Below are 26,342 nucleotides of genomic sequence, written 5' to 3' on the forward strand. Positions count from 1 at the left end.
TCAATTCTGCCCTTTTTGTGTTTGTTTATAATATAAATATTGTTTGATTTTTTTTTGTGTAATTACGAGTAGGTACGTATCTGTTTGAGTGACTCATATTATGGGTCCCATTGATGTTAATAATTGTAGGAATTTTAATTAATTTATTTAAGATACAAAACATTGTGGACATAACAAATCTAAATTCAAGACGTACACAACATGAGATTTACATTATAAGTCAAACATTGCCCTCACAAGAGAGAAGAAGAGAATATAGAAAAAAAATCAAAACATACTTAAGTACAATTTAATACAGAAAAATATAATTTTTGAAAATAAAAAAACGTACATTTTTTTCAATTATTTTATACAGAAAAATACAGTTTCAAAAACAAAATGCAAAGTACATCATTAAAAATGTCTATGTCTTTAGGGAGCGCATTTATTAATCTTGCTCCCCTCGCTAATGGTGCCTGATAGGCTTGACACGAGGAAACGGTTCCAATCCAGAACAAACCATGACTGCGACCACCTAAGTAATTGACAGGCGCATGTAAATTCAAATTCATTAGGACACCAGGATTGGAAACCATCCCTCGCGATAACAGGCAAAAGTGTTTCAAGAGCAGAAGAGACCGACGAGATTCAAGAGAGTGAAAAGTAAGCATCCCTTGTAGAAAGGCAGTCTGAAAATAATCATCTGACGAATTATCGAAAGGAAAATAGTTAAATTTCTTAAAATAAAGACATCGAAGAAATTTCTTCTGGACGCGTTCTAAAATAAGCTTATAGGAAACTTCATAAGGACACCAGATAATCGACCCATATTCAAGAGTGCTACGCACTTATGAGACGTAGAGTGTACGTAAGACATTTGGATTCTTGAATGGTTTGGATTGTCGCATGATGAATCCTAGAAGATTACTCGCACGTAGAGCCGTAGAAGTTATATATATGCGAGTGAAAAGATAATGAAGAATCAAAAATTATCCCAAGATCTTTTGCCTCAGATTGACGCTTTAATGAACTTTTTGACATAATATAATTATATTTAATCGGGGTTCAGAAGTTCAGGTTCAGGAGAAAAAGTAATACAATGTAATGATTTAGGTATAATCAATTTCTAAGAAATATGCATGTGTTTATCGATTGATCGCGTCATCTGCGTCAAAAAAACGCCATTGTTTGTCTGGAATATGTGTGTACCTATCTTATTATTAAATTTGTAAAAAGTGTTCATCATCATCATCAGCCTGAATCTATCCACTGCTGGATGAGAGCCTCTCGAAGCGGATGCCACGTCTCTCGGTTCTGTGCGTTGCGTCGCCACGTACTTCCGCAGGGGCCTTATGTTAGAACTTGCGAGTCGTGTGAAACATCGTAGTCATTCGCGAAAGTGACGTAGGTTATCGAAATAAGGCATGTCGAAACTTATCACTACCTGAATTAGTCATAATCTGTGTCGACAATATTGCCCATACCAAAGGGCACTCGTGACCATAGTCCCCCATACGAGTTGAGTATGTGAGCATGCGCACTGATGTCTCGCGCCGATAACGCAGTTTAGTTTTCAACTGTCAAATAAAAGTGAAAGGTTAGGCTGCGAAAAGATAGTATTTTATTATTGGGCTCGCGAGAATAATTACCTACATATTATTATTTTATATTTCGCCAAAGCATTGCTATAGATTTGTATCGTTCACCCAATTATTGTAAAATATGTCAATCCCATAAATAGTTACTTTTGCGGCACTTTTAGGATCACGTAATCATCCGCGAAACAGATCAAATAATTATGTTAACTTATGTCAAAATGCTTTTTCACTCAGTGATGCACTATTTATACGTAATTTTCGATTAAACAAAGAGCGTGTGAGATATATTTTACAAATTCTCACGCCATATAGGTTTATTAGGTATCTTAAGTTTAATGTTACTACCTACCTACAAGCGTGAAGAGTTTACAATGCGAAAAAATGAATATGGTTGTATAGATTAAAATTAATCAAAGATATAGAAGATGTATGTTATATTTTGACACATTATTACGTTTATAATATTATATCCATGGAGAATTAAAAAGTCGTAGGTCGGTATAATGTTGAGACGGACATAACCTCACCTACCTTATTTCAATTAAGATCACTTAATTGAAACCTCTCCATTATTTTGCTACTTTTGCACGACGAAGGACGTGAATTCATGTACCTATTACCCGATTTCCATGTTTATTTTGATATTTCGTTTCGTATGTGACAGTGACCTTGAAAATCAAAACGTCAAAATGAATGAGTTCGCTGACGGAAAGAACACGGCATTACCAATTTATAAACAATAAAGATGCCGAATTATTATATTACCTATTCACAATGTTACTTAATACTCTGTTATCTTGAGTTCAATTAATTATGTTAATGTTTTATAATGGTTTGTAATGAATAAATACCTACATAAAAATAAATGTTATTGAAGACACTGTGTTTATTTTGTTAAATCTTGTTTTACAGTGTAATAATATTATATGGTTTCGCATTTATGTAAGGTTATATTCTACGTACATATATCTATATCATATTATACTAAATCAATCGAATATTGTAGGAATTATACACAAACATAACCAACAAAAATAATGATTTCGTTTGACATTTCATTTTTGACGTTTCATCTTGTACCATAGACACCAATTTTCTCGGTTTTGGCGATGTTGCCAACTAGTTACTCGCGAATTAAAATAGTCCGTAGCGAGTGGCTTCAAAAATAGGTGTTATCGTATACGGTATGAAACGGGCGATACTAACTTGTCATACCACACGGTTTTCGACCATACGACTCGCAAGTTCTAACATACCCGCCCAGAACTTAAAAATATCATCGATCCAGCTGCCTCTAAGTCTACCTTGCGGACGTTTTGTACATTTTGGGTACCACTGGGTGACTAGATTAAATTGTCCAGCGATTATCCATTCGTCGAGCTATGTTCCAGCCCATTTCTATTTGAGATTTTTAGCAAACTCTATTACATCGCAAACCATTTTATTGAAGTGTTGTGTGCGATTATTAATTATACTGGGTGTTACAGATACAGTGGTAGCGTATACGCTTTATAACTTTGCACTCCGGCTCTAGGATGAAAATTATGAAATACCTATACTTTTATTATAAACATATTTTTTTTACATACTTACATAATTATCTATTTATTTCTACCTTCATAATATACAAGTGAATATCATTTTATCTAATTTTATGCGAGGTAATCAGACAAATATGCGTATCAGTGTACCTACTGTCCGACAAGAAGATCTAGGTACCTAATAACCGGAAGTCGCTGGAGTCGAAGTGCGATTGGTAATTGTGCCGCAGAGGTTGCCATGAGATTGTATAACTTTCTTTTTAGACCAAACCAAACCTAACCTACCCCAACCTAATATAATCTTTGTTTGTGATAATGATACATGAAAATGTTTGAAAAATTCAAATTTTCAATCAACAATTACGTATCGAAAAGCCTATGCGCCTACAGAAAAGGGTATTTATTATAATTGTCTTCATCAGTGTTTCCCACGGTGGGGCATGACGCCTCAGAGGTGGGGCACCACATTTCAGAGATGAGACACGTCGGCATTTCACATATAAAGGGGAATACTCATCGGTCATACAAAAAAATCCCTCATTTTGTCATTTGTGTTTTATTATTGTTTTAATTTTTATTTTATTCTACTTAATTACATTTTCAATTTGTGTTTTGAAATAATTTCAGTTATAATATATGTATTAGAATAGGTTTTATTTAATTTCATTAGGGGTTCATATGTTTACAAACATATTACAATATGATTTGAAAATTTACCTGCTGTTTTATTAAAAAAAGATGCCGGTGGGGCATTTAACTTTTGAAAAGGCTACGGTGGGGCATGGCATGAAGAAGGCTGGGAAACACTGGTCTACATGAAATATTTTTTTTTTTTTAAACTCATGGCGACCTCTGTGCCACAATTACCGTGCGATTAACTAAATAGGAGGGGCTTGTTAGTTCACAGTTTTAACATGTGGACAACTCGTCGATAACCGGTAAGTCGTTGCAGTCGAAGTGCGCTTAAAAACAGGAGGGGCTTTATTAGTTCACAGTTTTAACACGTTGACAAGAAGATCTTGTTCGACAATATTAAAAAGTGCAAAGTTATAAATCGTATTAACCTACCTATCTTACAAACATTTTTGTGTTATTTTGAATTACTGATAAAGTAGTACCTAGGTACAATATATTTAACAAATTAATATTGATTTTATCTATTCTATAATCATGATCGGTACAACTAGAGTAGGTATCTAACAGATAAGATAAAAAGGTTATTTTAACAATTATAATATTCAAAACGTTATAGGTGCCTACTAGGGAATCCAATCCCGAGCCAAAATTCTGATCCCGGGATTTCGGGATTACAATTTGAGAATCCCGGGATCTCGGGATTGGCATTTTTTTCCATTGTTAATATAAAAATTTTATATTTACAAATAACATTGATAAAATCGGTCAAAAATAAATCTAGTATAATTTATACTATTTAAGACATTTATTGTTAATATTGTATACGTTCAATCTTGGAAATACATTATTTTAATGGAGTAAATAATATTGTAATATAAATATTAATGTGAATTTAATATGAGATTGCTGTTTCTGATAGTAAAAACTTAATGAATGGATTAGCTAGATTTAAAATAGTAAAGTAAATAATCATGGTGTACTTATGGCCTTTCCGCTTCGTAAATCTAATTAGTCAACCAAATATGAAACTGCCGTAAAACGTATATGAAATCATGGTGGAGTTACTTTGTTATTAGTGCGAACCATTGTTTTTTTCAATCTTTCTCATTTTTATTAATTTATGTGAAAAAATAAAATGAATCGGTAACTTACACATGGGTATAATTAATAAATCAAACTTCATTCAAACTCAGCTTATTTCTAATGTACTTAGTTATATGTTATTAGAAGTATTTTTTCTGTTGTATTTTCGTTTTTATTTTATTTTCCATAAAAACTGATAAAAAAATCAATCCCGAAAGTTTCGGGATTATGTTTATCAATTCCGGTATCGAAAATAGCTCGGGATCCCGGGTATTGGAATCCCTAGTGCCTACCTATAATAAAAATAACCTGACTATTGATTTTTAGTTGTTGGAAACTTTTCAACACGCGGTGATTGCGGTTGTAGGTATATCGTTGCGAGTTTGGATCAAAATAATTAGGTATTTCTCATCTGGAATTAATATTTAGCAACTATGTTAAAGAAGTGTACAGTGACATTCGTGAATCGTGGAGCTGGTGTATTTTATAGTGGCGAAGAAGTAACTGGGCGTGTTCATATAACTTTGGAGAAACCAAAAAAAGTACGAGGTAAGATGCTTATAAGCTTTTTGGTGCACTCAGATTTTGTTAGATAATCACAGATTAGTTATTTATGGAACAAAATAAATGTTGTTAGACAGTAGATACAAAATAAACACAATACTGGTGAACTTCTGTTAACAGTCAACACCAAGTTAAGTTAAACATGACGTAATGACGTAAGTACCTACCTACCTACCAATCTACTTTTGCACATTGTGTGGTGAATTACAGTGTTGCCATCTTTTCTTCATCGAATTATATTACGCGAACCGAGAAATTATAGTATTTCAGCAAAAAATATAGTACGCGATGTAATTTATTGAAAATGTATAGTTTTTTAATTCTCATAAAAAAATAACGGAAAATACGAGAAATTCCGAGACCCTTTTTTATTTAGGTACCTCTTCCGATCAAAAATGCTTACCGACGAATTCAAGAAATTTCATTTTAAGCAGAAGTCAAGGACTTTTCATACGTTTTTCGTACTTATAATATTTTCCAGGTTCTCCAAAATGTCATATTATATTGCGAAATTACAGTACTTTGCACCAATTTATCGAATGCAAATATTGAAATTTGTGTACCTTTTACATATTTTTTCCGATATTAAAAATTATAGTATTTTGGGCGTACTATACCTGTTTTACATCGTACATAGTACGCGGACCAAAATTATAGTACAAATACTATAATTATAGTACGGTTGGCAACACTGGGTGAATATAATTTTATTTTCGATAGTATTTCATAGAAGATTATTTTTATAATGTAACAAATACGCGATCCCAGTGGCATCTAACGGTTATAAAATGCAATTATCATCAAAATTGCAGATTTCGTTACGTTTTTGACATTCAGACCTATAAACAAGCCCTCCGCATGAGTTGATTTTAGTGAGTAATGTTTTACCAAGTGCATAGCCAACACGCCAGTGTTGCCATAATATAATTTATAAAAACCTCGTTTGTAAAATTATAACATTGGAATAAATTTTCGATATCTGGCAACACTACGACACGCACACTGTCACACATATTTTCGAATAACCCAGGAAAGGGTGGCGGAGGAAGCGTGAAGGGGGCAAGGCAAGTGCATGAAAAAGTTCGTCATGTTTTGAAGGACAAACACATGCAATAGGTCCATCTATATTTTTCTATAATCTAAGCCTACAAACTTATTTGGAGAATGAGATGGGGAAGGCACTGTCGAAAACTCCCCAACACGACTCGTAACTGGCAAAATCTGACATATTTATGACATTACGCTCTAGGGAAGGGTCTGAGATTTGTGATGAGGGAAGGGGGGGTCAGAGAAAATGTGACGTCACAAATTAAACAATATGTATATCGTCAGTTTGGGATTTTTTAACATTTAGGAGGGGATGTGTCAAAAATTTGACGTCATATAGACAGCCTGGTAAAAGTTGTTGGGGGGGGGGGTTAAAAATAGTTAAAACTGTGTGACGTCATATATGGACAACCCTCAAGACCACACGTCACCACTTCTGATGACTTACTAATTAGTTTTAGTTTGGTATACCTACTTAATTCAAAATTCCACGATGGCCGTACGGCTTAAGAGGACGTTCTACAGAATTGGCCTTGAGAATTGAAAATATGATTTTTTAACATGTGGTCCATAATATCTGGTCTACTAGTTAATATAAAAAGGTCGTGTCAAAGTTGTTTGTGTTAATAAATTTGCTCTGTGACAGATCCGACTCATATTTCACATTTATTTCATCAGGGCTGTCGAAGACATAAATCATAATATATATTTATAATTTTAAATTTTTATTTATAATATATATTATTTAAGTTTTGTGCATCTAATGCCGGGTCCACACTGACAACAAGTTAATTTGCTGGCAACCTCGTTAGATTTTACGATAATTATTGTAAAATTTCTTAACGCTTTCGCTGCTGATTAGATAATGAGATTTTAATTGCCCCCTTTAAAATGCACGTTAATTACATCGATCGGCCGCCTGGTCATTACGCACCGTGTGCGTCTTCCGCGTCCAAAGTATTAAGCAATTATGGTAAGTATCGTAAAATTTAATGAGGTTGCCAGCAAATTGTTGCCAGTGTGGAAATGGCTTAATATCCACTGTGGTTCACGTAGTGGCATCCTGGGGTTAGCTAATTCAGGAAGTCAACACCCATGATAGAATTTTTTCCAGTTTTGGTTGCATTATATTCCAAAACTCTTCTGTAAAAATCGTTTCCGAGTTTATAAATGGAAATTTCTCGGTGTACATAGTAAACAAACCTACGAATAAAAAAAAACAAAAAGGAACATACTGATTCATCGCAGTAAAATCTGGTTATTCAAATTCGCCATTTTGAAAAGCGACGATTTTGCGTAAACAAATATCACGTGGTCTGTACGTGTGCGGCAAACTTCGAATGTGTTTGTAATTTTGTGCAAAGTGCGAATGTAATGTTTTCAAATAATTGATATGGATTAATTATACCATCGTATTATTTTCTCGAAATCATAAACACACTATAATAGTATTTGAGTATCAACCTGTGTTCAATTTGAATTGGGTTATAATAATAATATACCCGTATATATATCAATAGTATGTTTGCTACAAAATCCACCCAAGTTATCAGTACGTACTTGCACAGGTTTGATTAAAAACCATGATGAAATTAACATTTAAAAAATATGAATGCTTAATATTATTTTGACAGCCCTGTTTTCTGATCGGCTTCATCTCGCAGGTGTTCATAAAATAATAATAATTCTCCGCGCGGCAGAAATTATCAGTAATAATAATAATATTTCTTGAAATAAAATCTCCGATGATTAGTGATTTTTGCGAAAAGATCGATTTAAATTGACGTAGTTACGACGCCGAGGTCCTTTTTATACTGAATTATATTTGAACGGCGGGCTCTTCAGCGGGCCCTTAAGTGTCGGCCTATTGCGTCGTGGGTACCAGGTTCGAATCCGTGTATGAGTCAGAGTATGGACCTAATAGGTTGAGTAAGTGGCTGACATCCATTTATCGTAAAAACAAAATCTGTTAATACAAAGCTCTATTCTGTGGAGGCACATATTATCATCACTGTTCTGGCAGAAGACACTAATTCGAAAAAATTAAATATTGAGTTAGAACTAAAATGTTTTTTACCGTCTTTTTAACTTTACCGTCTGGAAACCTTCTTAATAAATAAACAGTCTTTATTTTAAAGTCATCCTTTTTACAATTACTTAATAAACTCACATGATAGACCATTATTTCGAACATTTCAACAACTTCAAAGTCAAATTACTCAAAACTAGTATTCTCCAGTTAGTATGTTCTGCCAGAACAGAGACGTTATGATCTTATTAAGATCGGACATGGTCGAAAAAAAACAAAAATAAAATACTTAATTCATTGATGAAATAATATGTTGACTCAATAATTTATAGTATTAATTAGTAATAACTCCATTTCCAAATCTTCTAACCTGAGCCAATTGAATGGTAATGTTAATAAACTTGTAGATCTCCATATCTTACGCTATGTGCTAGAATAAAAAAAAAACTGTAATATTATTATTCATATTACTTAAAAAATCTTCTCAGCTTTTGCATATAAAATTAAAACTTTTCTTGCATGTTGTTACCTCCGAAAGGGGGGGGGGGGGTGTAGGTAAATGCGCTGGACCCCCCTGATGATGAATGTCACGGTGATATCGTCTGCTTCTTCTTTCGGGAACATGTTTATGTTGATTGACAACGCGGAAGTACAGGCGGAAACAGGGCGTTTATTGTTCGGAATACAGTTAGGTACAAAGTACTACAGCGTAGGAAATATTCAAAAATATTTTAAAAAAAAATAAATAAATTTAAAATGGCGGTGACGCCGGGAGCGCGGCGCCACAGCCGACGTCACGCTCCTCGAGAGTTCGAAAACCGAATGACCCTATTAGGGGCTGGTAGGGCAGAGTAGGTAGTAATAATACCCAACAAACAATTCACAATTCTATCTCTGAAAAATGACAAAAACACTCTGCATATTATGTACCTGGCTTATTTCTGAGAATTTCGCTCACTACAGAAATAGTCAGCTAGACCTTTTTTTAGGTACCTGCTTTGAAAAGGCTGTATTTCTTTGCTAGGTAGGTACATATTTTGAATTATTTGAACTAGGTACAAATACATATTTTTTTAAAGTAGGTAATCTCAAATCAGATATTCTAGGTGCTAGGTACATTGTATGGCTGGGAACTATGCTTTCAATATTTATGTAGGTAAGTGTACGAATTTAATACCTATTGGTCAAAATTGGATGAAGGCTAATGTAGGTAATAATATTAAAAAATGATATTAATAATTACTATTTGCTTACGGGCTAGAAATTTGCCTCGCAGTCGATCTGTTCATGTTTGCATGAATCAGCCCAATGATGATTCAGGCCTCATGGCCTTGGATCCTCTGAGGATGCCATGGTTTATACGGTATCAATGTCACACGATGGTCCGTGACACGGAAGTCATTGGTTTACAATAGAGGTGAGTTAGAAATACTGTCACCAGTTTGTGTACTCAAGTATCGGATTAAACTACCCATACTCAGTACGTGTGGCCCAATAAACTTGTTCCAAAAAACTTGTGATGATATCATTGCGAGTCGCTGGCTAGTCGGTAGACTTTAAATACTATTGACATTAAATGCGAGCGAGCGAGGTAGCACTTGAATACAATTATATTTTAATTTATAAGTCTATGCATGCGAATGACATCATCTTATGTATGAACAAATAGGTTATAAATTTTCTGTAGCAGCATATTATTCCCTCGGAAATATGGTGAGGCGACTGAGGCGACGCAGTTTACAATAAAAAAATCATTGTTATTCATTTATGGTAACAAGAATATTATAACTTAACATAAAAACAACTCATAAATTTAAAAAGTGTTTAAAATTTTATAATAAATGGGACATTTCGAAAACCCCAGCTCAGTGTATTTTTAGATGTTCTATTGAAGCCGATATTTCAAATACTAATATGGAGTTGGTTTTACTTTCAGTTGAGTATGAAACTTTTGTCGCATACGCACGCCAAACGCTCTATATAGTATTCCAAATACTAGTAAGTATTTCGGAACAAGTTTATATACTCGTACTAAGTATTTTTTTATACTGGTATTAAGTATACTTAGTCTTCAAAATCGACCAGTTTTCCCATCTCTAGTTTACAAACCTAAGTTATAAGTATTGTTTATTTTAAATTTCAGAAATAGGAATAAATGTGACAGGCTTTGGGAAATGTCAATGGGATGAATCTGAAGGAACCGGCGATGACAAAAAAACAGTTTCCTATAGTTCAAATGAAACATATTTGGACACTTATTCAGCGTTGTTATCCTCTAAATCTGAGAAAGGTGAGTAGACAATGATAATCTTTGATAGGTAACATTAATGTTAACTTCATGCAAGGAGTGTGAATGAATACCAGTGGCGAAGGGTGGAGGTAGGCTGTTAAGACTACAATTTTACAGATGGTATTGGTTAGTTTTTAAAATTCAATTAAACCCTGCAAAAACCAACCCATAATAATATAGATAATAGTCAAAAAATACTCGTCAATCTATAAAATATCTAAAATTATGCCATTAAATCATATATAATATTGGATATTTTATAGATAGAATAATATATTAATTTATCTGTTATGGTTCGGTTGGGCAGGTCTTAATTATATGATATGTATTCTTAATTCAACGAAAAGAAATAAGTATGAATGATAAAGTGTGCACTATTTTAGTGGATAGCCATAGCATACCAAAACTATTATGGTTTCCTGTAGGCAGGATTTAATTATTTTTTTTAAAACTAACCGATACCATCTGTAAATTGTAGTCTTAGCTCAATGAAAACAAAAACATATAACTAACAAAGTTCACATTAAACTTTGTCAGTCATTCGTATTTATTGTAAATATTTATTAATTTAATTATTACGTAAATAATTATTATAAATAGATTTTATCAAAATGTACGTAATTTTCATTGTACACAATTTGTATGTAATTTTCTACTAATACATGCAAACAGAGGCCTGGGGTAATCCATAGTTTTTTTTGTATACTGTTTGAGGCGCTTTATCCTTGAAATTATCTTGATGTCTTGCTCATTGTACCTACCATAGGACTCATGCTTTTACTGCATATCGTCAGTAATTTTCTACAAACACGTATCTCAAAAAAACACAACTTTACAGGCGAGGCAAGTAATGACTTTATTCTCTGTTTGTAATTTAGAAATAAATTTTCTTCTATGAAATATCCATTTAGTATAGTTACACATATTTTTATGAAAAAACTGTTATGTTTCTTCAATTTATTGCACTATGCTTTCGACCGATCAGTCATATTGTCGTAGATATGAGAATGCGTTGCAACTTTACTGTGGATATTACTGCAGTAAACATGTATCTTGACTTACGAGAAAGAGCTTCAGTATAATCATCTGTCGGAGTTCAGTATTCTGTATACTTACAAACACGTAACTCAAGATACTAGTTTATAATATTTAGAAAAGTCTTTTATTGTGATACGAGTTTTTGTAATAGCTTAAATCTATTAAGTTATAAAGTATGTTTTGAGATACGTGTTAGCGGAATATGTGAGTATTCAAATATTGAATTCATTACATCAAACAACTCAAAACTGACAAAAATTGAGATACGTGTTTGTAGAAAATTATATAATTATAATTATATGATATGCCTTATATAAAAATAATTAAAATCAACAGTTTTCCTATGAAATTCAATCACATTTACATAGTTAATATGGATTGTTTTTAAAAATTAAAATGAATTTTTATATCTTATGATTAATTTTATTGTATTTAACAGCTTTTAATTGAATTCTAAAAAATAACATCAATTTTCTTATCTTCACATTGAATGGAAAAATTCATGTAGTACATATTTTCTAAATTTGTCGGGTTGAAACAATGAATTGTGTCTATTTTAATTTCTGAGATTGATCATATAAGTATGACTGACAGCCAAAAGTTGGTAAGTCTCGAAATCGTCTTATGTAGTAAACACTGTGACCACCATAGCTTATCTACCTACTTTCAAAAGTCACTCTTCGCCACTAGCATACATTAGTTTTAGTTGTATTTTAATATAAATGTTAAAAAGGTTCTCTGTCAGTAGTTGCCTATAAGGAACACAATTATAAATTTTCAAAATATAGAAATCTGGATATACAACATCTGTGCACTAGTCTGCAATGCGTAAATGCAAGTATGTATTTTGTTTTTATGATCCACAGATGGAGTATCAATCCTGTCTGCTGGACTCCACACTTTTGATTTCATGTTTACTCTTCCGCCAAACCTTCCATCATCGAACGAAGGAGGCCACGGACGGATTCGCTACCTCGTCCGCATCAAAACAATGCGGCCATTCAAATTCGACGAGGTCCATAAAAAATTCTTCACAATCATATCACGGGTCGATCTCAATACGATGCTTAACGTTCGAGTAAGTGGCTTAAAACCTATCACTGATATATCTATTTATAGATTCTAACTTAACAGTAAAAATAAATGAGTTTTAAGCAAAATTTGTTAGTTATTGCTTATACTTCAAAATCCAATATGATAAACTGTTTGTAGAAAAAAAACGATGATTGTATTATATTGAAAAAACTGACAATACGTAAATTAATATGAACAAATAATGCAATTGAAAATATTCATTTACTGCAAACAGGTTACCACATTCGAAGATAAGCAATAACTAGCACTACCATCGGAGCACGTCATTTAGTACAGCGGCCTGGCTATAGACTGTCTTAATTTTAACCAACTAACTTGGTCCACTTTTCATCTTCAATAGAGAAGTTTGATGTAATCATTTTATTACATCAAACTTAACCAATTTAACTTATGTATTACATTGTAAATATAAAATACATAATTTGGGATAGCCTAACTTTACCTTCTTTCCTGATAATTGCGCTATCTGATGTCTTTTGACGCCATCTATGAACCAAGTGTTTCAAATTGCCTGCGAATTGGTTAGGTATTTACTTACCTATTTTATTATTTATTTTCGGTTATCTTCAACAAACACAATCTACTGCAAATTAGAGCATTTCCACGAAACATACTCTCAAACAGTGGTGGTTTTAGGTACTTGGAGGTCTGAGACAGGTTTGGAGACACTCTTGTTAAAATGTTGCCTGTGCGATAAACCACCATTACAATATTATGTATTAAAGTTCAACAACAACTTTCTGTCAGTATTTTTTATGCTTTGATAAATTTTTAAACTAAGATGGCGATACATGTAGCAACCACACCGTCCACTTCAAAAGTTCTAATATTTGAATTCGTTCTTTTATCTTCCGCCTCTATGCAATGCATAACTTGCCTACCCACGGGATATCATTGGCTGTGTCTACTAGTAAGTTAACGCATTTTTTACACAGAAAGTAGTCTGAGATTTTGTGATGCGAGTAGGTTACTAATAATAAACCTTACGTTACCTTATTAATCATCAAAGTTTTTTTTTTCAGCGACCAATTTCAGAAAACATAGGAAAAAATTTCTCAATGTTCTTTTTGTCACATGGAACATTTGCCATGACTTTAAATATCCCGGTTTCGGGTTTTGTTCCCGGCGAAATCATCCCTCTTCATTATGATGTACATAACAATAGCAAAGTCAAGGTGTACCAGATAAAGTTTGGACTGCAAAAGGTAAGGCGTATACAACATATTTGAGGAACCAGATGAATGAAACCCTAAGTAAATTCAGGGCGATCTGCTGTACCTAATAGTGTTTTTATTATTTTATATTATTAAATTATTCTCGATTCCTTCATTATCATGTTATCAAAAATCAGTTTGATTTGACGACTGTAGGTTATAAAATCATCGGTTTCGGGTTCGAGTCCCGAGTCTGGCAAATTTAAATGTTGTTTTCTCAATGACTGTTTGGACATAATAGGTTGAGCAAGTAGCTAACATCCATTTCTCGTAAAAGTCGTGAGTTGGCCCAGAACTAATTAAAAAATTAGGTGCTGATTAATATTTTTATTATGGGTTATATATAGGGGTTATGCACAATATGTAAGTAAAAATTGAGAGAAACAATCAGTGAGTCTGTTGCCATAAGACAAAAGTCAACCATAGCATACCACATCCTTGACCAGATCGACGCCAAGAAAAATAGAGGAGGAGATCTATGCCTTCAATGGATCCCATCGCACATGGGCATTGAGGGAAATGAAAGGGCAGATGATCTGGCAAAGGTAGCCGGCCATTCAGGGGTACCATATCAGTGGATACCAGAAAACCTGGACTGGAATGAGGCTATAAAGAAAATGTGCCATAGTATGTGGATAGATTTTCACCATAGGGCATCATTAGAAAAGGGGAAATGGAGTAAGTCGATTCTACCAACACCACAAGAGGTGCCCTGGTTTGTAGAGTCTTCTTTGACGAGGAATGAGCTTAAGTTAATACTGAGGCTAAGAACAGGGCACACCATGGGCAAAAGATTTGATGTCCTCATGGGAAGAAGCGAATCGCAGCTCTGCGATGAATGTCATGTTTTAGGGGACATTGTACATATAGCACTGCAATGCCCCAAATATGAAGTTCACAGAGTACAGCTGCGAATTGCAGATATCTATGAGAATGTCGACGAATTGAAGGGTGTCCTGGCGGTGGGTAAGACGGAAGAGCTAGGCAAAATTGTAAAGTTATTTAACAGAATAGGAGTGAGGACCTGATCGACGGATCCCCTTCTAGAAGAGAAGAGGCGATATGACAGCGAGTCGCAGTCAAAGCCTCGGTAAAATCACAAAAAAAAAAAAAAAGACAAAAGTCATAATGGGGTATTTTATTTCTTCTCTGGAGAGCTTAAATGCCCACCTTGCCCATCTTGTGTTGATCCAATGCGTGAGACTAATAATACAAGGTTCTAAGTGTTTATTTTTGACAGAACAAACCTAACAAAGAAGTAGTATTCTAAGCTGCCTCATTGTTACTTTTGTTTCACTAAAAATAAACACTTAGAACCTTGTAGTTCGGCACTCGCGAATGGCAAACTACTGACTGATTTCCTTCTAAAATAAGTAAATATTACTTACTACCTATAATATGACATGGGTTGCATTTGGGCGCCTGAATAGTATCGTCAAAAGCGACCTCCCCATTGTGTCTTAAGTGTAAAGTGTTCAACTAATATGTGCTATAGATAAATCGTTTTACAGTGGCACCATGTGTACGGCAAATGCGGCTTGCAGTTGTAGTGGTATTGTTTGCTAGCATTGAAACAGGCATTATCGCAAGCAATTCAATACACGCGCGAATTGCCTATGCTGCCACTGTAGAATGATTTACCTATACCAACGCCTACAACTATGCTTGTGAAACATGGTCTCTTAATGTGAGAGAAATTAAAAAAATTACAAGTATCGCAACGTGGTATGAAAAGATCACAAAGGTAACTAATGCATAAAGAAGCAAACAAGAGTACGTAAGTGATAGAGGTCGCTCAGCGAGTGGACAAAGTGGTATCCAAGGGGCACTAAACGCCCTAAAACCCGCTGGATAGACAAACTCATGAAGCTCGGTGGATGTACGTGGCAGCAAAGAACTAGGGACCGAGAAGAGTGGAGGGTGCTAGGGGAGGCCTTCATCCAGCAGTGGATCGACCCCGGCTGCAGACGATAATTATGTCTTTTAATTACGCATCAAAATACTATTTATGGGTTATTATTATTTAATCTTTTCGATTGATCACGTCTTTGGAAACCGTAAAATATTTGGTAGGTCTATATGAAAAAGTTATAAAATGCTATGTTCAATAAAAAAATACTGTTACAGTTAATGGTGTTGATTTAACTGCTATTTCTTAATTCTCATTATAGGAAACCGAGTTTATCTGTACAAGTCCAGTCTCTTCGAAAAGAAATGAAAGGGTGAAACTCGTTGAGGTTATCGGACATGGAGTGGGAAAAGGGGAGATGCAAACATTCGACTTGAAATTAACCGTACCTCCTCTTTCACCGACAGTAATAGAATCATCATCCATCATCAAGACTAGATACTTCTTGAAGGTCAGACATTTTGTTTACCAATAATGTTAATATTCGGTACTCAGTATGTATAACTGATGTAACCGATACTGAACATTATTAGAGTATGTGAATTAAATTTAGCTTATTTATTTTACATATCGATAAGTTCTATAGGGAAACAAGTCAAAATATCAAGGTTTTGAGTTAATAATGCTGTTTGATGTAGAAAGATCTTTTCTTTATAATTCAAAAAAAAAAAATTAGTCAAAATTTCTTTAAAACCAGTTCTATGCCTTCAGCGAGTATTCTCGCTCAATGAGGCTGTGATCGACAGGCTGCACATACAAATTTCGCTAGTTATCTCGTCAAACTTTAAACTCAAAATTACTAACCACTGTCGATTAATTTTCATAATCTAAAAAATTAAAATCACAGTGACATCTGTTTGAATAATTATGAAATATAAACCACAAATTATCGGTATTACAGCGATTTTAGTAAGAGCTTTGCTCTACATTCAACGTGTGTCGTTGAAAATCTGCGGCCTGTCAGATACTGCCATAGTAATATCGTGAGACAGAAAAGGTTAACGATTCATAAAATCGAATATCCCTTTATGAAATTAAATCATTAATTTCATTATAAACGGGATTATCTGGGTTGATTATTCGTTAAGCTGTAAAATTTCATTGTGCATTGCTGACTTCATTAGGACTTAAAATTGTTAGAATCAATGAGAATTTGTGCGAAAATCTTAGAACGAGGTTTTTTGAGTTGTTTTCCTATTGAACTAAGGTATAGATAAATGTAGTAAGCTTTACAAGTTATGAATTCAAACTTTTTACAACATGAGATGAAAAAGAAGAGTAAAAGTCCACTTAAACTCATCTCACGCATATAATACGAGGGTGGGTCAATAATTCCTTAGAAAAAAGCATTAAAACAGTTTTTATTTTTGTATTTTTTTTTTATTTCTCAACATAATCTCCTTGGAGCTCAATACACTTGGTTAGAAGTTTCTCAATTTTTTTTAAACCGTCAGAAAAATAAGTTTTCGGAAGGTCCTCAAAATAAGCATTTGTCCGATCGATGACTTCTTCATTTGAAAAAAAACGTTGTCCACTTAGCCATTTTTTTAAGTTTGGGAAAAGGAAAAAGTCACTGGGAGCTAAATCTGGCGAATACGGTGGGTGGTCGACCAATTCGAACTTCAATTCTTCAATTTTAGCCATTGATCGTAAACATGTGTGAACACGGGCATTGTCCTGATGAAAGAGGATTTTTTTCCTGTTTAAATGAGGCCGTTTTTCTTCAATTTTGTTTTTTAGCTGGTCCAATAAAGATGCATAATAATCCCCTGTTATTTTTTTTCCTTTTTCCAAATAGTCAACGAAAATAATTTCACGTGCATCCCAAAATACAGTAGCCATAACCTTACCAGCTGATTTTACGGTTTTCGCCTTCTTTGGACATGGTTTGCCTTCGCAATCCACTGCTTTGACTGTTCTTTCGTCTCGGGAGTATAGTGGTGTATCCATGTTTCATCTACAGTCACAAAGCGACGAAAAAATTCATCCGGATTGCGTTGCATGAGCGACAACAGGGCTTTAGAGGCCACCACCATATTGCGTTTATTGTCGACTGTGAGCAAACGCGGCACCCATCTTGCAGAAATATTTTTCATGCCCAATTTGTCATGTAAAATAGAAATGACGCTACCTTTTGAGATCCCTGTAACCTCAATTATCTCACTCAACTTTAATCTTCGGTCACTTAACACCATATCGTGGATTTTATTGATCATTTCTGGTGTAGTCACCTCTACAGGACGTCCTGAGCGTGGTTCATCCTTTGTTGATGTACGACCACGTTTAAATTCATTTAACCAGTTATAAATAGTTGCAAGTGAAGGAGCAGATATGCCGTGAACTAAATCCAACTCATTTTTTATTTCCTTTGCTGTTAACCCTTTTATATTAAAATGTTTAATAACAGCTCTAAACTTAATTTTCTCCATTTTCCATTTTTCCATTTTCCACAAGCAAATTTTTTTTTTAAATGTACGAGAAACACACAACAACCCGACCAATCTGATTGAAACTTCGCAGCATACTGAATCGGTAGTGCCGCTGCATGAAAACAAACCGCTTACAGTACTAGTCGCGCCACCTGTCGGCTTTTCTAAGGACTTATTGACCCACCCTCGTATCATTATCCAAAGGGATTCGGTTAAACTGTATTGTTGCCCTCCCAATTGGCATTGCCAATAGCAAGTTAGTTCTGCACCTTGGGCGAACGACAGTTGATGCTCCCGATTTCTTAGATAGTTATCAAGACCATCATGACTGACAGAGTTCTCATTTACACCATGTAAAAAAAAACATTTCCAAATACATATGGATATTGATAGTATGTAAGAGAAAGTCGGTCGGATAAAGCCATGGATAGTAGGTATCCATACAGTACAATATACTGTGTGACAGAGAGGTATCAGGGTCGGATTATGGTATGGGTATGGTCACCGGACCAAGGGCCTATAAAATCTTAATATGACCCTGGGTGGTCAATTAATTATCATGATTAATATTGATATGATTTTAAAGTCAATGATTGCCAGTAACTAAACTAAATTATTTTAAGTTGTCTCCTCATTAAACAATACGTACACATATTAGAGCTAAAGCTTAATATGATTTCTTGACTTTTTTTGATTCTTGAGAATCGGCAATTCCTGAATTCAAGAATATTTGATTTTTAAAAATTGAAGGGGTTATCGCAAGACAATGATATTCCACATAATTATGAATTTGTCGATTTTTAATGAAACCAATTCCCAGGGCATACACTCACGTTTTACTTAAGACACTTTTAAAAAAAAAAATACACTGATGTCTCAATAATAAATTATGATCAATGTGTAGTTAGTTCTTACAAATTAAAATTTTGCTAAAAAATGGTTATAACAAAAATATGATATGCCATGCCAGTCAAAATTGATATCTGTCAGTCATCCACGCCATCTGCTCCAAACAGAATAATTAGATGTGAGATATATCGAACATTTTAATGATAGTAATTTTTCCTGTTACAATAGTGAACGAACAAGAATATTAAATTGCTCTTATCTCCAAACTATGTTTCTGTGGCATATCATTGTCTTGCAATAACCACTTCAATTAAGGATTGGTTTATTGATAACTCAAGAATACTTGAGAACTATCTCCTTCCAAACAATTTTATTTCTTTTATCTCATATGGTCAAAGGTTTTTACCAATGACGTTAATATGGACGAATCATCTGGAAAAATAAATGACACTCACTTTATTGTCGGGTCTGCCGAATGGCATAATCTGTTCTAACGCCATTACAATAAAGGTGTTATTGCTATAAATTCCTGATGCTTTTTGTTGGGTCTGCCGAATGGTTCGGTTCGAACGGGTTCTCTCAAATGAACATTGACATTAGAAACACTGCTCTAACGCCATTACAATAAAGGTCATATTGCTATAAATTCCCGATGCGTGATATCGCATAATGGAAATTGCGTGACGTCTACCTGTACATGCGAATTTACTTGCTAGCTTCTGTATTGAGTGCGTCGTCCATTAATAATGTCATTGGTTTTTACGGACGAAATTGACAAATTCCATTTAGAAACTGATTTGAAGGCTTTTCAAATTAAGTTTTTCTGGTAGGTTACAATTTCTCAAATTCTCGAGATTTTCATTCATGATGAGTATCTTGAAATATTTGAAAAATAATTTCCTAAGAAACGAGAATCAACTGAGAATCGTTGATCACGACTTCTAATTAGGGCCTATATAATATATTATTCTATTTTTTAATTGTGAATATAAATTATCAGTGAACTTTCATGGGTAGTGGCATACATAGCATTACTAAAATTTTTATCGTGAGTTGTGGGACATGATCATCCGCCTCGCCCCGACTAGATAGTGCTGGATCACTTGACATATCACGAAGTGCCGAATTAGTGAGATTTTACTGTATTTTAAATGTAATTTAAAATCAAAAAAATAATGAAAATTAAATATTTTGTTTGTTTGCTTGACAGGTAAAAGCAGAAGTTTCTGGAATGCATTCGAACCTCAGAAGTTTTATTCCAATAACTATTGGAAACGTACCACTGAAACCAATTCATTCAAACACCAATAATTATCACAGCACAGATATATTTGTTCATAGACCTATGTCATCAAGTTTCCAGCCATCTGCACCAATCCATTCAAATACCAAGAATGAGAGCACAGATTTATATGGTCGTGTTTGCGGACCTTTGTCATCTAGTTACCAGCCATCTCCACCAATCCATTCAAATACCAAGAATGATGACAACACAAGTTCTTTTGCTCGTGTTGGCGAACCTTCATCATCGATTTTCCAGCCATCTGCGCCACCAGTATCTTTAGAACGTAATTATAGTATTTTATTATATTACATTACCGAAAACCTTTTTTATGGAGACAAAGTTTACATAGATAAGCATGAAGCTGACAAAAGATAAGGCTAATGATTAAATTAGCTGAAAGTCGTTTCAGATTGAAAATTTATTTATAGCACGATTCACACTTTAGTACTCTGTGATTGCTGCACCGAGGAATGCCTTGTTTTGAATGTTTTCATTGTCAATTCTAAAAGAAGTTTTTAGTGTAATCAACCATAACTAAGTAAATAAAGCAGATCATTAAAATTGACACTGAATTTAGCCCCACCAAACCACACTTAATCGAGTGTATGGATAGCTCATGTGCTTATACGGCAACATCTGTAGCTTGGGGTGTGGCAGTGATGCTTGTGTCGCAATGTGACTTTTATTTTTCCAAGCCAACGTACATCGCATTATAGGTGTTGGTATCTTTATAATTAATGTGGGTGTCAGGCCTCACTATTATTTTTGATGTTTCATACCCTGAGATAATTCTCTTTTAGCATATCGTCGATGCACATCAAATATGGTCTATGTGACTCTGAGTACATTCTGAGAAAATCGATAAAAACTGTTTAAAAAAAAAACGGAATGTAAAATAATATTTCTAGTTATGGACAAATTAGGGAAAAAATATTTATTCAACGTACGAATACATTTTATTTCAAATATTTACTATTTTGAACAACAAAATGGCATTTTACTGCGTTTTTTGCACATGGTTCATATTCTATGCACAGTTTTCGTCACATGAACCATATTTAATACTAGCTGTCAAAATTATTCAAATTTGATAACTAGGCACTAGTCTAGTGTCTAGTTAACAGAATTAAAATATGAGATTCTATTATCACAAAATATATGTGAATGTTATGGACATACCTACTATGAAAATGGATTTGTGTAGTGATATGCAGAGGATATGACTTTTTTATTACAAAATAATTTATTAATTTTCTGTTTTGCGATCGGCATTTTGACTTTGGTTGATAATGTTTTTTCCATCTTCCCATGAGGTTTAACACTTATCATTGGCTCATCACAACACCCAGACTTGCAGCACCAGCACCCATATTTACACAGAAAAAACATCCATTTAAAACATGTTGACGGTGCAGCGGGAATCAAACCCGTAACCTCTAGACTCAAAGTCAAATGAGTAGGTAGACCACTAGTGTACGGAGGCCATCATTTATTTCTTACCTCGTTCTTTAAGAATAAATGTTAATCTTTAACAATATTAAAAGCATGAATATTAATCATTCTCTATTGAAAAAATAAACACAACTTCATATTAATGTTATTTTTATTTCAAATCGTACATACATCAAACAAAATAATAGCAACATAACGAAGTATTTTTATACAACATTTGCATTATTAATTGTAACATAATTCACAATACAAAACTAAATTAACGTTTTTGCTCCAATTCCTACATGGACGTTAGGGAATCATAAAAAGGGTGATGATCTTTGTCTATCACAAGTTTTAATTCTTGCAAATGCCTGAATTTGGATTCAGATAAGGCAAGGGGTCTGTTATACAGTGGCAATGGGGGAACATAGCCAGTCTTGCGGCGTTGAAGCAACTCTAGCCAATCACTCGACTGATCTAATTTATAAAAAATATCCCCCGACGGTACGTATTTCAGAGCCCTTAAATCTGTGACAACGGGATCCCCTACTTCTTTCCTGGTCTCAGAGAAGTTAAATTCGTATTAAAGTTTTGTAATTTAAAAAAAAATCAAAATGAACATTTTTAATATTATACGGCTGTTTGGGTCAAGCCATTTGCATGCGTGATACATAATCACTCGGAGAATATATTGGAGGCTTGAAGTAATGCTCCAACACAGAATGGACATTATCGGCTTCCATCATAGTATGGCCCTTCTCCAAAAATATCTGTTCTACAGTGACTGATGTCAGTTTTGAGTAGTCACTTAAAGCACTTGCCAGTATTCGATTCCGATTTTGGTAATTACAACCATCCGAAATTAGGATGATCTTATTATAGTTATGTGGCCTGGTCGCTAAATAGTTGATACTACAACTTGTGAACTCGTTGGCGGTCACACCTCCATCTGCTTCGTGCCACACGTAGAGAGTCACGTCTGCATTATTAAGGACATATATGGTGAAATTATGTACTTGTAGTTTCTGTTTGTAGTAAACAGCAGATGCCAGCAATTTAGGGCATAACAACACACTCTGCAAGTCTATTGTTAAAACTAATGTAGTCTCGCTGGCAGATTCTTTGGCAGTGTTCTTGGCCTTTTTAGCATGCTCCTTTCGTGTTATGTGTTGGTCGTAAATTTCTTTCCCAAGAGTTCCACATTTAAATCCTACACAAATATCACATTGATCTTTGCGTGGATGGTGAATAGAAACTTTTTCAGCTTTTAAAACGTTGCTGAAGAAGTTTCTGTTGACAGTTAGCACATTGTTCTCTGTGCACCACATATTGAAGACTGATAGCATGTGCTGAGTTGATAAAAAAGACGACTCGACATATCTTCGTTTTGTTTGAGACCGACAATAATGACTTGGAACAACTGGCAGAAGATTTAGCCACTTTTTTACATTCTCCACAGCTTCAGTTTGCTTGGCCACTCTTTTATTTGTATTGCTTGGGGGAATATTTTCGCCGTCATTAATAATAATGTCTTGCTGATTACTCCATCTTGTGTAAGTGCTTTGTGTGATGCTCAAAGTATTTATGAACATTTTGCGGCACACTTTATGTTTATCCCCGTCTTTAGTAAAAAGATATATATCGTGCCCTTGATTCTTCTTCGTGATAGCTGTACTTTCACGACGACGCTTTCTTATAGCACGTGTTGCTACAAATCCCAGGAAATATGCTTTTTTCTCCGACCAAGTTTTCAACTTCCAAAAATTGTGAAATGTGTACAGGCGATCCTCTTCTGTTATTTTCTGACAACATAAAGAATTTTTATGTGCCACCTTGGGTAATTTGTGTGAACATCTTATTCCCATAGACTTTGGTTGCTTTGATTGGCTTTGTTGATATTTTCCGCAATGTTTTTTATAGCCGACATACCCTTTCCCCAAGACTCTCCGTTTCTGATTTTTTTTAATTTTCTGAACTACTGAAATATCAGAATCCATTGGTAAAGAAATATCCATATCACTTTGTGGGATCCACTCTCCAGTTAATTCACACAGCCATCTGTTACCAGGGACATCTTCGTATGGTGCAGGGCCAATGTCTTGTGACAGCATTGGGATAAATTCTCCAGTCACAGGGCATAACATCATGTTATCATCCATTTGGGTGGTTGATGGTTCGACTACTCCAAGCTCCATAACCCCTGATACAGAACTGCGTATCGCACTTAATCGTACTTTCTTTCTTGTGCGGTTTCGGTACAGTCTAGAACAAAATCGATATTTTAAACATAATTCACTAACTTGCCTGCTAATTCCAATACAATAATAAAAATATGAACTCACTTAAAAGTGCTTGCAACTTGTCAGCAAACAACAGCGATAATTTCTTTTCTTAAATTTTTTCACTTGTCAGAGAAAAGTTTTCCTGGAAAAGAAGACGTATAGAATGAAATATAAATCACACAGTACACAAAACTATGAGAGTTAGAAAGTACAATATTCAGCACTCGAAATGGAAAATTTTACGAACTGGAGCGCTCGTTAATTTTCTGAAAATATTAACATAGTTATCTAATGTTATGTGTGTTTTATGAAAATAAGTGTGTTTAATTTTTTGTTATATGACTATTCTAACTCAAGTTGTAAAATTATTTTTTCCACGAGATGGAACTCCAATGTAGCCGATTTCACGACCCGAAACGGCGCTCCGGTCATTTCGAGCCCTGACAATATTGTGAAAACCTATGAAGCTAGATAACTACTTACAGATTTTGAAGCCAGATAATAATGTGTCAATGCTTTGTCAAATATCATGGGTTTCTCATTTTTTGTAGTTTAATTTTAGTATTAATCCATTTCTGAAACATAAACAACATAATAACTTTAATATGTTTCTACTTAGTGCAGAAATTCGAGGCTTATCTCAACATTGAACTCAAATAATGACAATTGAAAGACCTGCCTTCATTCATAATTTATCTGGTGAAATTTTGTGAATATTTACATGAAAATACATCAAATTTATTTAATAAAACATAATAACTTACCGCTAATTTATAAACCAAACGATCACAGATAGTAAAACAGTGATATTAGGTATGGTTTACATACTTTTTCACTTCAAAAACAGCCAGAATACGTAGGTACACGGCGGGAACAACTAGACAACAGTCACGTGTCAGTGAAATCAAAGCTGATGTAAAATTCGGACCATGTGAACATAGACGCGGTACTAACCACGTATTAAATATGGCGCATGTGCAGTAACATCACATGGTTCATATTTAAATGCGAAGTTTTGAATGTTGGCACATAGTTTGTTTTCTATCTCCTTAATATTTTGTTTTATCACATGGTTCATATTTTAAAAGGTAAAGAAAAAAAAAAGAAAAAAAACTGTATATTTAGCTCATTTTCGTAAAAACGTCACATAGACCATATTTGATGTGCATCGACGATATATTGTAACATTTTAAGCACTACTTTTAATGATTTCGGAGTTAAGTGTTATATTGGACTAGATCTGCAAATGATTTAATATAAAAAATAAATTCTTTCTAGTATACTGGTCCAATCTCTTTTGAAGTATATACTTAATATGTGTTATGACAATAGTAAGAAATTCGCTATGATTTCTTTCAGCCCCACCAACTTATGAAGAAGCTCAAGGGATTCAATTCATGGCAGAACTGAATAAAGAAAAGTCAGATGAGAATGCTAAAGAGGATCCACCAAAGATTGGTTTTATTTAGTTAAAATTTTATTTATATGAAAACTGTATATGTAAATGTAAAAAAAATGATTTGACTGTATAATTACAATAATATATAGGAAAATTTAATATTATGAGTCTATTTCCTATGTTTACCAGTGGCGAAAGGTGGAGGTAGGCTGTCAAGATTCAGCATAAATAGTGCACACTAAACTTGTGGTCAGTGCTTCAATCGACAATCTTCAATCAAAGTAAATATCGACTGCTGAATCTGCAAACCAGCCAACTGCACTTTTGATCAAAAATGACATTTTGATGGCATTTTGTTATAAAGCATGTTTTCTATGCTCACACTAAATTTCAAATCCCTAAACCTATGAATAAATGCGTCTTCGTTCTTCACACAATACAGCCAACAGCAGGTGCCAAATTTCCAATATGGAAATTGGAACAACTCTGCTCTTCAAATAATTTTTCTTTTCATAGGTGCAGCTTATTTGTGAAAAAAAAAACTTTCCAAGTGTATTTTTGGAATTATTGTTAAATTATTATGTTTTTTCTCTTTCTTGAACAATTTTCCCAAATGGAGTTGCCGGTTTGCAGATCAAGCA

The 26,342-nt window shown here is 34.1% G+C and overlaps 1 protein-coding gene across 1 annotated transcript; it reads left to right on the forward strand.

Annotated features, from left to right (window-relative positions):
- The first annotated feature begins 5,220 nt into the window (after window positions 1-5,220).
- LOC147072752 (arrestin domain-containing protein 2-like) lies at window positions 5,221-25,771 on the forward strand. The gene is made up of 7 exons (XM_085946235.1): window positions 5,221-5,386; window positions 10,621-10,767; window positions 12,672-12,883; window positions 13,923-14,105; window positions 16,286-16,474; window positions 20,512-20,869; window positions 25,662-25,771. Exons 1-7 carry the CDS (start codon window positions 5,272-5,274, stop codon window positions 25,769-25,771), a joined length of 1,314 nt encoding a protein of 437 aa, XP_085802361.1. The 5' UTR covers window positions 5,221-5,271.
- Window positions 25,772-26,342: the final 571 nt, after the last annotated feature.

Source organism: Rhyacophila brunnea, unplaced genomic scaffold (genome assembly GCF_057557595.1).
Source record: "Rhyacophila brunnea isolate RB1 unplaced genomic scaffold, BYU_Rbru_1.0 scaffold_19, whole genome shotgun sequence".
NCBI lineage: Eukaryota > Metazoa > Arthropoda > Insecta > Trichoptera > Rhyacophilidae > Rhyacophila > Rhyacophila brunnea.